Below are 12351 nucleotides of genomic sequence, written 5' to 3'. Positions count from 1 at the left end.
AAGTACATTATCAGGGCGCCCCAGTGGCGAACCACATAGCGCGCTCAGCCGCGACACGGCCGACCCGGGTTCGACTCCCGAACCTGTCGTTATTTGCCGAATGTCTTCCCCCCACTCTGTCTCCCATTCCTCCTATGTCTCTCTCTACTGGACTGCCCAGTAGCAATAAAGCGATAAAAAAAAAAAAAAAAAAAAAAAAGTACATTATCAGACATGACAAAAGACAAACAACAAAGACATGGCTCAAATATTCACATGTTGTACTGTATATACAGCAGAAGTGGCGGTTAGGGAGTCAACTCCTGGTCCACGATAGCACCTAGTGTACTGATAAACTGTGTGTGGAGTGTGTACGTTTATTTTGTATATGTGTGTTTTATATGTGTGCATTTAGTATGGATGTGTGTTTTATGTGTGCATGTTTTATATGTGCGAGTGCACGTGTTTTCGTGTGTGTGTGTGTGTGTGTGTGTGCGAACAGGCATGTACTTCTAAGTACATTATGATACCCTCTGCAACGACCAAAAGCATCTACACACAAGACATTAGTGATCTCTAGGGAGGCTAAGAGTAATGGGGAAATCCGGCGAGTACAGTGGTGGATAGCGCAGGTCCAATATGAGATAGATATGGGTCCCATATTTCATAAAAAGTGTCCAACTTGGAGTGCAGCATACACGTGATGTATTCACAAGGAATACAGTCCATAATAATGTTGTGCCATGACCTCTTTGATGGGACCTAGTCCTTGATCCAGAACAACAGGATGTTTTTCCTAGCAGCAAATGTCAACAAATTGAACAGTCTCCTATGTTTGAAATTGGCAATATGAATATCTGGGAGGCCTAGTCAGGGTTCCCACGCTTGCCTTGACATTTTTTTTCCATACCACCTCCTGATTTTCCAGGTACCATATTAAGTGATGATCTATAGGCCCCTGAAGTTTTCCACCCCCATCCGCGCCCCCCTCCCCTCACACACACAACCCCCTAGGACACCTGACTACTTACTTGATTTAAAAGATGTGCCAGTCAAGCCTACATTGTAAATGCTTAGAGATTATGTCTTATTGATAATATCAATGCATGAAATAAGCTGTAGATGAACAACAATTTATTCAACTGGAACACTGGGCACTGGGATTGATATATGTTCTCTCTTCCACTCCTCTCCTATCTCATCCTGTCCTCTTCTCTCCACACCTCCCCTCGTGTCCGCTCCTGTCTTCTCTTCCTACTCTTCTCAACTCCTCTCCACTGTTCTCCCTTTTCCTCTGTCATCCTCCTCTTCCATCTTCGCTGCCTCTTCTCTTCCTCCTCCCTTGGGGGAACTAATGGGATAACTGGGGTTGCAACAAAAGTGCAACTAGGGCTAAAAACCCAATGAAATAAAATAATAATAAATAATATGCTTCTTAGCAGATTTCTTAGCTTAACATCCCAGGGAACTAATGGGATAACTGGGGATGTTGTTTGCTCCTGACAAGAGTCTCAAAGTCTGGGGTGATGGTAGACAAAGCAACTCTGAGGTCATGCTCAATGCCCCTCTCCACTCCTCTTACTCCTCCTCTCTACAGTCTGAAGATCTGAAACAGAATGTTATTTTGAGTTAAAATTAGTCATCTCCATAACCTAAAATGGTGTTATATTTGTCTTTGTGACCAATAAATATTACAATCTTTCATACATCCATAAAGGCTATTGCGCATACCTCATTGCTTTAACTTATTGACAGACTCTTGCAGCTCTTTCAGGGCTTTGTCTAGAGCTGCCATCTCTTCCTTTTTATCAGCAACCCCTTTCCGATAGGCATTTGATTTTGACAGCAGTGTAAAATCGTGCTTCTTCTCTGCCATGACTGCCATTTCATGTGCTTCTTTCTCCATTGTTTCAGCACTAGTCATTACTTTTTGCCGCTTTGTTTTCACCTTCTGGATTTCCTGGAAGAGCTCCTTTCTTTTCTTCTCTTTGGTGGTTTGCTCTCTCAACTTCTTCTGGTCTTCCAGATACATCTCATATCTTGTCCTTGCTCCTCTGCAGTGTTGCTTGAGGTCTTTTGGAAGAGCTTCATCTGTGTGCCCAGCCATTGCATCGTGGACCAAGCGCATTGCTATTAGCGTCTTCTCCTGTAGGTTTTCAACAAGCATATCCTTGTTAACAGAGTACCCCCTTTCTACTGCAGCTTGTCCATGAGACATTTCATGATGTTCCACAGTTCTGCATACTCTTCTTTGCCACGGAGATATCTTCCGAAGAATTCATCAAGTCTGCAGCTGTAAACAAATTCTTGGAACTCTGCTTTGTGGTTTGTGTTGACATCGAGTGAGAATGCTTTATACTGAGAAAGGACTTTGTCACACTCTGTGGCAGGGCACCATCCAGCATTGAGGAGAACCTGAAGGAGTTTCTCAAACATTGCTGTTGTACTTTCGGTTTCTGTCACAATCATCACAGGGTCAAGGGACCTCATATGCCGCACAGCTGGATACATGAGAGGACTTCTCCATAATTTTCTTGCAGGTCATTGCGAGTAAGGAGACGCATTCTTTTTTGAACTCCACGATTTTCACTGGATTTTCCTGGAGCTTCTCAGATGCCTTCTGCAAAGCCTGCTTGGTTGAAAATCTTATGTCCAGGTGTTTGAGAGGGACATGGATTTGCTTCTCTTGGGGGTCCAGTTTAGTGAGCTGGAGAGGTGTCTTGATCTTTGCCAGCTCTTCTCTCTTGATAAAGCATGACAGCAGGCCTGTCAGGGTGCTTTGGAGCTCCTTTGCCAAGAATGGCACCATTGGGGCATCTGTCTGAAATACCTCCAAAAAAGGCTTCAGCTGTCTTGCAACAAAAGCGAAAAACTCAAGTTTAGCCAGGAAAAGAGGGTCTTCGGTTGCCTTCTTGACTGTCAAGTAGGACGCAGATGTTGGCACTTTACTCTTCGGAAGTTTCTTGTGGCTGTGGATGTACGCCATCACAGCTGGCCACACTTCGATTGCCCGCTCAGCAACTTGCAAGTCTTCAACCCATCGAGTGGCACAGAACTTCAGAGGAAATCTTGCAGTTTTAGTCAGCTCACTGAAATCCTCTCGCCTTGCTGGCGAGTCATGGAACACCTGCCAAAGCGCTCTCAGCACATCTCCGATTTTCCAACCCGTTTCCCTCTCTCCGGTCTGGAAACTTCCATGCACAACATGCAGACCACAACATCCCAGGTTGATGAGCTTTGGTGCATCTGGGTCCTCTTTGCTCTTGTCCTCTTAGAATATTCTTAAGAACTTCCAATTCACTGTAGGGCCGTCCATCGATATTTGCAGGAGCTTCTTGGGGTCCAGAGGTGACAGGGATCTGTTGATACCCTCCAAGAGCTTCTCTGCCTATAACTGGCTCGTTATGAGAGCTAACGTTGGCTAGCTACTGTACCCGGCGCTGGCTAACTGCCTCGTTATGAGAGCTAACGTTGGTAGCTACTGTACCTGGCGCTGGCTAACTGGCTCCGAGAGCTAACGTTGGCTAGTTACTGTACCTGGCGCTGGCTAACTGGCTCGTTATGAGAGCTAACGTTGGCTAGCTACTGTACCTGGCGCTGGCTAACTAGCACGTTATGAGAGCTAACGTTGGCTAGCTAGTTAGCAAGATTGCACTGCTTACTAACTAACGTTGATAAACCCAGGTTTACCACACAGTTAAAACACAGCTACTTACATTTGAGGATAAACTTGCATAAGAAGTTTCACTCAAGTTTCACTGTAGATGCCAAGGCTCCCTTGGCTCACCAAGTTGCCTGCATCAAATTCCAACATCCAATATAGGATGTCAAGAGCATGCTCTACAACATGGGATCATCCATTTCTATCTACAGTAAAAGCTGTTCACATGTAAAGGGTTTTTATAAACTCATGTTAATTCTGTGCTCAATAGTTAAATTGTATTACACATCATCCAATACAATTTTCCAGGACAACTGTTTCTATTTCCATGTAATTGGTCACTTTTGCTCAGTTTCCATGCCTTTCCATACCTGGAAAATGAAAAAATGTATCCCATGTTTTCCAGGTACCGTGGGAACCCTGCTAGTAAGAGGCAGAGGGGATCCAGTTCGATGGGGGTCTGGAATATATCAGATAGTTCCTCTACGATGTCGAACCAATAGCTCTGGAGCTTTACACAGGACCAAAAGCAGTGGACATGGTTTCCAATCTCTATCTTGCATTTAAAGCAGAGTGGGGATGCATTGGGATCCATTTGACTCTTAAGGGCAGGGGTAATATGAATGCGGTGTAAGATTCTAACTTGGATAGACTTGGTGCGGTTGCAAACAGAGATCTTTTTTGCGTAGGTCCATGCATCCTGCCAGTCCTCATCCGTGATCTCTATGTCCAAGTCTTTTTCCCAGGACTGTTTAGTGACAAGGGAAGATAAAGATGAATTAAGGTTTAGAGTACTATAGAAGATAGATATTTGTTTTTTAGGAATCTGCAAGGAGAGGGCTTTCTCCACCTGCGAGGTGGAACTGTTAATTAACAGTGAGGTGTCCTTGGTGATAAACTGCCTAATTTGTAAGTATTTCAAAAATTCCGTTTTCAATAGGCCATACCGCTGCTGCAGCTGTAGAAAGGACATTAGGGTCTGGCCATCAAACAAGTGGCCAAGATCAGTTATGCCCTGCGTATGCCAGGTCTTGAAGCCGCCGCCAATTTGGTCTGGCTTAAAGTCAGGATTGCCTACAATCGGGGTAAGAGGAGAGGTCAGCTTAGCTCGGCCCTCCACCTTACGGACAGTCTTCCAGGCCTTGACGGAGCATAGTGTGATGGGGTTAGAGCATATTTTCCTAACAGACTTAGTCTTTGATAAATAGTAGGTTCCACAGGGGGGACTTAGATTGCGAGGATTCAATGTCTAGCCAGATTGATAGTGGGTCTGATCTGAACCAACCGACAAGTACCCTAAGGTGTGCTGCTAGTTGGTAGTGTCTTATATTAGGTAGGTCTAGACCCCCATCTTCACCATCCATCTGTAATTTGGCCATTGACTCACACACATTCTGAAAAGGCCACAAGAGACAACATAAGACCTACTGTAGGTGTACATGCCATTGATTGATTGATTGATTGAAAAGTTTATTAACAGATTGCAGAATGGGTACAGTACAGTACAGCTCAATACATACAATTGTTAAGGGGATGCAGACCAGAGAAAGACTTCCGTCTTGTTTACATCAGGGTCCCCCATTTTCAATTCATCATAACATATATGACATACATGACATACAGATAGACAGTAGTGCTACATCTATACATTTATGACATATCAGATTTGCAAATACAGTACTGTTTGTGATACAAAAGTGTCCAGAAAAGGAGTGTATATACATTTGGCGTAGAAACTGTACATTGGAGGAGGTTGGTTGGGTGGGGTGGGGTTGGGTGGGTTGGGTGAGGGCTGTACATTGGAGGTGGGGGGGGGGGGGGGGGGGGTTGGGTAGGGGACACACACACATTTTACACTGTACATTGGAATATTGACAAAGCCTTACTTGGTCATTTACTGTACAACTAGGTTAGGACATTTGTAGGGGCCAGTTTCGAATTGCAGTCTCACGTAGGTGTTTTTTGAGAGTGTTTTTGAAAGTGGGTAGTGATTCACATTCCTTTACAGCTTTAGGCAGGGCGTTCCACATTGATGTGGCATAATTGCGAAACGTGTTTAGTCCCTTGTTTGAGCCGAATCTGGGTTTTACATGATTTGTGGAGCTCCCTCTGGTGTTGTGATCGTGGTATTCACTGACCTTTGGGAAGTATTTTGACATGTACATGGGTACCTTGGTCGCGTAGTGTATCTTGTAGACCAGGCCCATTGCAAGTTGCTGTACTCTGTCGTCTACTCTAATACGTCCTTCATTCGCTGGGGGGACATATTTATTACCAACATAGCATGCAGCGTGCATGGGTTTTTAAAATAAAAGGCAGAAGAAATCAATGCACATAAAAAGGAGAAAATAGTACCATAATAATCAGCAGTCAGCAGTCATCATATATGATCCTATATGACTCATATGATCTGAGGTAGCAGTCATCATATACGATATATGACATATGATCTGAGATAGCAGTCGTCATATATTCTGCTGATGAGTGCTTCTCAAAAGTTTAGACACGCAATGAGCTGGGACAGCAGATGAAAAGAGGAACTTGAAAGAGTGTGATACAAGAGTGTGTAGGTGGAGCGAGAACAGGAAATAGCTGACCACTTGGCTTCTCTCATAACGACATGGGTTTTATTTGGCGGTTCATACCTCTACAGCTCAAATTCTATAAAAAAATATATTTTAACCTCTCAACTGGCGCCCAGAAAAGTGGAAATTTTTTAACTTGAACTTGAGGACTGCATTTTTTTTTTAAAGCGTATCTTTATACTTTATACTTATAGCACATGCATAAGCCTGGTCTCTTTTGAAAGATAACATTCAGAATGTTCTTACACAATAAAGATAAATCACTTTTAGTCCTAAATGAAATAGAGTAACATAGGTCAAGTTGTAGAAAAACTTGTTACTCATGTTTTTCTGTAGTAGTTGCAATATCCAGAAATAGTATATCCAAAAAAATTTGTATGAGCTGGAAAACACGCTGGATCCATAGCCTGAAGTCTTATGTAATACATGTCCAAAATACATAAAAATCCGTTCAGAAATGAGTGATTAAGAGCGATTTAGGTAAACCGTGTACGAAAAGAAAAGCTCTCCAGGTTTCCATTACCTCAATTCATTCTGCGTTTTTTTCTCTTCCGGTTTTCGCTCGTGACTTCTCACCTAGATCCCTGATGCACACATCCCCACGTGGGGTATCATTGGAAAGGCACACACATTGGCTACAACCCTGTCCAATAATTTTCGAGTTCGCCAAATGATTGACTGAGCTAGAGCTTCGGGAGTCGGGGGTGGTAATCTGACTCTGCCGTGTACAATGGCGCACGCCTCACATATCGGCATGTAACTCGAGAACCGCTGAGCGGATTTTGTCACCTCAAGTGGCAATCGACGGGCAACAAATAACTTTAATACCAAACTGTAATTCTCTATATATATCGTATTAAAAAAATGCAGACCCGAGCCGGCTAGATGCTCGCAAAGTGGCGTGTCGCACCGGTGGGCAAATCGTCCTCAAGAGGTCCCGGGGCCGGGTCGGTGCCAGTTAAGAGGTTAATTAAAGCTACAAGCTCAAATATATTTGACCATAGGGCTGGGGCGAGATGGTCAAAAATACCACATCACAATATTCTTCTTAGTGTTGAAGGTATTTCATTTTCTAGGACAAATTGCAATGTGACAACTTATTTTTGTATCTATCTAGTAATACAATTGGCATGGTGCTCGTTAATTAGAAATGGTTTATTTTCTTGTACCTTTTTAAATACTTTTTTGATGAACATAAAATATAAAGCATGTATATCTTTTTATGATATGTACAGTATATTATATTACAATGGTATTGTAAAAATGCATACCTTTGCATGGATCCATGTATGGTATACATTCAAGTTCTATTTGACCTATACTTTGGGTTCACATTATGTTCTCCAAAGAGTTTGACTTGTGTAGATGGAAAATACTAGACTTTTCTTATAAGCTCATTATAACTCAGACATAAACAAACATAAACAACTGTTGCTGTAACAGCTCGTAAAATGAATGTGTGAATGTCATATGTAGCATGCAACAGAGAAGCGTGCGCTCTTTCCTTTTTTAGACTACAGGTGAGGGGGTAGACTACAGGTGAGACTGATTAGAAGCTTGCGTCCCAGAGAGGGGGTAGACTACAGGTGAGACTGATTAGAAGCTTGCGTCCCAGAGAGGGGGTAGACTAGGTGAGACTGATTAGAAGCTTGCGTCCCAGAGAGGGGGTAGACTACAGGTGAGACTGATTAGAAGCTTGCGTCCCAGAGAGGGGGTAGACTACAGGTGAGTGTTTACACTGCCTATTTTAACTTTTCTACTGTACTACAATTTTATTGCCTGTATTTACGTCTTCTACTATTGCCATGCCCATACCAGGTGAGACTTATTAGAAGCTTGCCTCCCAGAGAGGGGGCCGGTAGACTACAGGTGAGTCTGATTAGAAGCTTGCGTCCCAGAGTGGGGGTAAACTACAATTGAGGACTGATAGAAGCCCAAATCATGCCTCTGGAGGGTGCCGCTTAGTGCTCACTGGGGCTCAGCAGATTACTGGATTATGAAGGCCAGGCAGACTAAAAGTGCTCCGACGCTGAGGTCATCACCAGCACATCAGAGGGGATGATAAAGCCACCCTACGCACTGCTGAGCAAAGCAGCCGGGTGAGACTAGTGCCTGAAGAAAGCATTCTTCGCAGCGGAGGCCTAACTATGTCACATTCATTCTCTTATACCATCAGTTTATATATGTCTTGGGTGTATTAATAATTAGTTGGCATATCAATAATGACAGAAAGGAGCAAGAGCTGGCTACTACAATCTGAACTAGAATAGAAAAGTGAAACCGACTGCGTTGGTGGAAGTCAGTCAATGCTGTCAGTCATTTGAGCGTGTATAGAAGAGAAAGACACAAAGTGAGGAAGGGGGCTGAGGAGGTATAACGTTACCCCCCCCTACCCGTCTGACCTCCTCCATCGCCACACCCCTACCCGTCGCCTCAGGTCTGCTGACACAAACCTACAGACTCCCATCAAGACCAGGCTCCGGACCTGGAGCAACAGCCGTCCCCAGCCACATCCGGTCTGGAAACACCCTACTAACTGTCCCTTAAAACAGCCCTCAAAACACACCTTTTCACTCTTGCTTTTGCTGCTTCCATTGTGTCTTTGAGCACTGATAAAACGCTATATAAATGTAATGTATTATTATTATTATACAGGGTTTGTATAATAGTGCAGTGAAGTAGCCTTACCATCAGTGAAGGACCCATTGAGTGAGATGAGAACATACACCTTGCCCTCCGGTTCCAGGTCCATCTGCGTGCGCACACACACACACACATACATACACACACAGAGGGATACACACACAGAGGGATACAGATATTAGTATTCAGAGGAAAAATCTGAATTATTCTTTTAAGACCACGTTATCACAATAGCAACACATTGTGAAACGTCTTCCGAATTCAATAATGAATTGTATTAGGGATACACAGATATTTTCATAGTTCACAAACAATACCCAAAATGTTAGAACTGTTGTGAAAAACAGTGTAAATTATGACTAAAGCCCTTTGATATCTATCCCCATGGATATCAACAGAATCAAGCCATTTCAGATAATCTGCCTCCTCTGAAATATTGCACAATACACACAGGTTACTCCGATTATAGGCAGAATATACTATAGGGCTAAATTATTTAGACAATATAATCATATTGCAATCGTTTTAGCAGATAACGTGATTGTGATATAACTGGCCTTCAGTTTGTTTTCTTTTCAGGTAGTTTAATGTTCTCTTTCTTTCTTTCAGTGGTATATTGTGGGGTGTGTGTACCCCTATGGCATTACACCATCACCTATGGGATTCCCAGTGATGACCAGTCTCCTTGTATGGACCTAGCAGTGATGACCAGTCTCCTGGTACCTAGCAGTGATGACCAGTCTCCTGGTACCGTAGCAGTGATGACCAGTCTCCTGGTACCTAGCAGTGATGACCAGTCTCCTTGTATGGACCTAGCAGTGATGACCAGTCTCCTGGTACCTAGCAGTGATGACCAGTCTCCTGGTACCTAGCAGTGATGACCAGTCTCCTGGTACCTAGCAGTGATGACCAGTCTCCTGGTACTGAGCAGTGATGACCAGTCTCCTGGTACCTAGCAGTGATGACCAGTCTCCTGGTACCTAGCAGTGATGATGACCAGTCTCCTTGTATGGACCTAGCAGTGATGACCAGTCTCCTGGTACCTAGCAGTGATGACCAGTCTCCTTGTATGGACCTAGCAGTGATGACCAGTCTCCTTGTATGGACCTAGCAGTGATGACCAGTCTCCTGGTACCTAGCAGTGATGACCAGTCTCCTGGTATGGACCTAGCAGTGATGACCAGTCTCCTGGTACCTAGCAGTGATGACCAGTCTCCTGGTACCTAGCAGTGATGACCAGTCTCATGGTATGGACCTAGCAGTGATGACCAGTCTCCTTGTATGGACCTAGCAGTGATGACCAGTCTCCTGGTACCTAGCAGTGATTACCAGTCTCCTTGTATGGACCTAGCAGTGATGACCAGTCTCCTTGTACCTAGCAGTGATGACCAGTCTCCTGGTATGGACCTAGCAGTGATGACCAGTCTCCTGGTACCTAGCAGTGATGACCAGTCTCCTTGTATGGACCTAGCAGTGATGACCAGTCTCCTTGTATGGACCTAGCAGTGATGACCAGTCTCCTGGTACCTAGCAGTGATGACCAGTCTCCTGGTATGGACCTAGCAGTGATGACCAGTCTCCTGGTATGGACCTAGCAGTGATGACCAGTCTCCTGGTATGGACCTAGCAGTGATGACCAGTCTCCTGGTATGGACCTAGCAGTGATGACCAGTCTCCTGGTACCTAGCAGTGATGACCAGTCTCCTGGTACCTAGCAGCGATGACCAGTCTCCTTGTATGGACCTAGCAGTGATGACCAGTCTCCTGGTACCTAGCAGTGATGACCAGTCTCCTGGTACCGTAGCAGTGATGACCAGTCTCCTGGTACCTAGCAGTGATGACCAGTCTCCTTGTATGGACCTAGCAGTGATGACCAGTCTCCTGGTACCTAGCAGCGATGACCAGTCTCCTTGTATGGACCTAGCAGTGATGACCAGTCTCCTGGTACCTAGCAGTGATGACCAGTCTCCTGGTACCGTAGCAGTGATGACCAGTCTCCTGGTACCTAGCAGTGATGACCAGTCTCCTTGTATGGACCTAGCAGTGATGACCAGTCTCCTGGTATGGACCTAGCAGTGATGACCAGTCTCCTGGTATGAACCTAAAGCACATCTGCCCGACTCTTCTCAATCTCACTTTCTCTCATTCATTATTTGTTATTACATGGCGTTTTCACATTCGCCGAAATGCTTGCTTGTGATTGGTCAATAGCGCTCGTCAGAGGTCCGATATTACTCGATAACGGACCTCTGCCGAACAATAATGACCACTGTGCGCAGCTGGACCAATCAAGCCCACTACACACACTATCAGTGCTGCTCAGCATATGCACAGCTGCACTAGTCATGCAATCAGACCACAGACCTGCCGGCTGCCGATAATAATAATCACTTTATTTGGGCTGACAGAGCCACAGAACAACTGCGTCTGCATTTGATCTCGTCTCGTCGATGAATTAGGTATATTGTTAGTAAGTTAGCCATGTAATAAGCGGGATAATGTATAGCCTATACTCGGTCATTGTCGCAAAATAATTGACCTTCACTGACGTTTAAAACACCTCAGCTGCGCTTCGGTGTTCTAAACTCTGTGTCGGTAAATTATTTTGCGACAATGACCTCGTAGCTATACATTATCCCTTACTTAACATTGCTTAAGAATGCCCACATTTCATTCTGATTGCACAATCGAAGCGGGCATGGCCAGCCACCCGCATTTCACTGTATGCCCTGGTATGTATGTGACAAATAAACCTCTTGAATCTTCTGATATGGCTATTACGTTCAAGTCAAGTCAAATGTATTTATAAAAGCATGTTTATAAAAACAACCCATGTTGACCAAAGTGCTGTACAGACCAGGGCAGGTAGTAAACTCACAAGGAAAGACTAACTAACAGAAGGAGTTTGCAGAGCCATCAACAAACACAATAGTACATAAACACAAATCAACAAATTAAAAACAACAGATATAGGTACAAAACACCACATGAGGGGGGATCCAAAGGCTAGAGAGTAAAAGTGTGTTTTGAGCCTGAACATAAAGGAGGGGGCAGATCTGACAAGGAGGGGGATGTTGTTCCATGGTCTAAGCCAGGGCTTCAATAGCAAAAGGCACGGTCACCCCTGAGCTTAAATTTAGAACGCGGGGCGGCTAGGAGCCCCAGGTCAGCTGACCTGAGGGACCTGTTGGTGGAGTAGAGGGTTACAAGTAGGGGTGCACGATATAGATTTTTTGACCCAGATATCGATAACTTTCTGCTCCTCAAGGTCGATACCGATAACCGATATATATATATTTATTGTATTATAATTATTTTTTTTATGTATATTCCTGTAGTTTTGACCTAACCAGATTTATCATGACATGAGCGTTACTACTATGAACAAAACAAAGCCCAAGAGAACAGTTTTGACTCTTCAAATAAAGTGACTATATTTATTTTTCCAAATAAATATAATTTGAGTCAATCACAAAATTCACA

At 44.1% G+C, this 12351-nt stretch overlaps 1 protein-coding gene across 3 annotated transcripts in view; it reads right to left on the bottom strand.

Moving 5' to 3' along the window:
- The window catches only part of prkcha (protein kinase C, eta, a), a 101156-nt gene that overhangs the window by 74532 nt on the left and 14273 nt on the right, over positions 1–12351 (bottom strand). For all 3 annotated transcript variants that reach the window (XM_084310238.1, XM_084310240.1, XM_084310239.1), the window contains exon 2: positions 8914–8977. In XM_084310238.1, coding sequence (XP_084166364.1) covers positions 8914–8977 — 64 coding nt within the window. The remainder of the gene's footprint in view (positions 1–8913; positions 8978–12351) is intronic.

This window comes from Notolepis coatsorum, assembly GCF_963971535.1.
Source record: "Notolepis coatsorum genome assembly, chromosome: 3".
Taxonomy (NCBI): Eukaryota; Metazoa; Chordata; class Actinopteri; order Aulopiformes; family Paralepididae; genus Notolepis; species Notolepis coatsorum.
The sequence above is the reverse complement of the archived record's forward strand: the minus strand, read 5'-3'. Positions and strand labels throughout refer to the sequence as shown.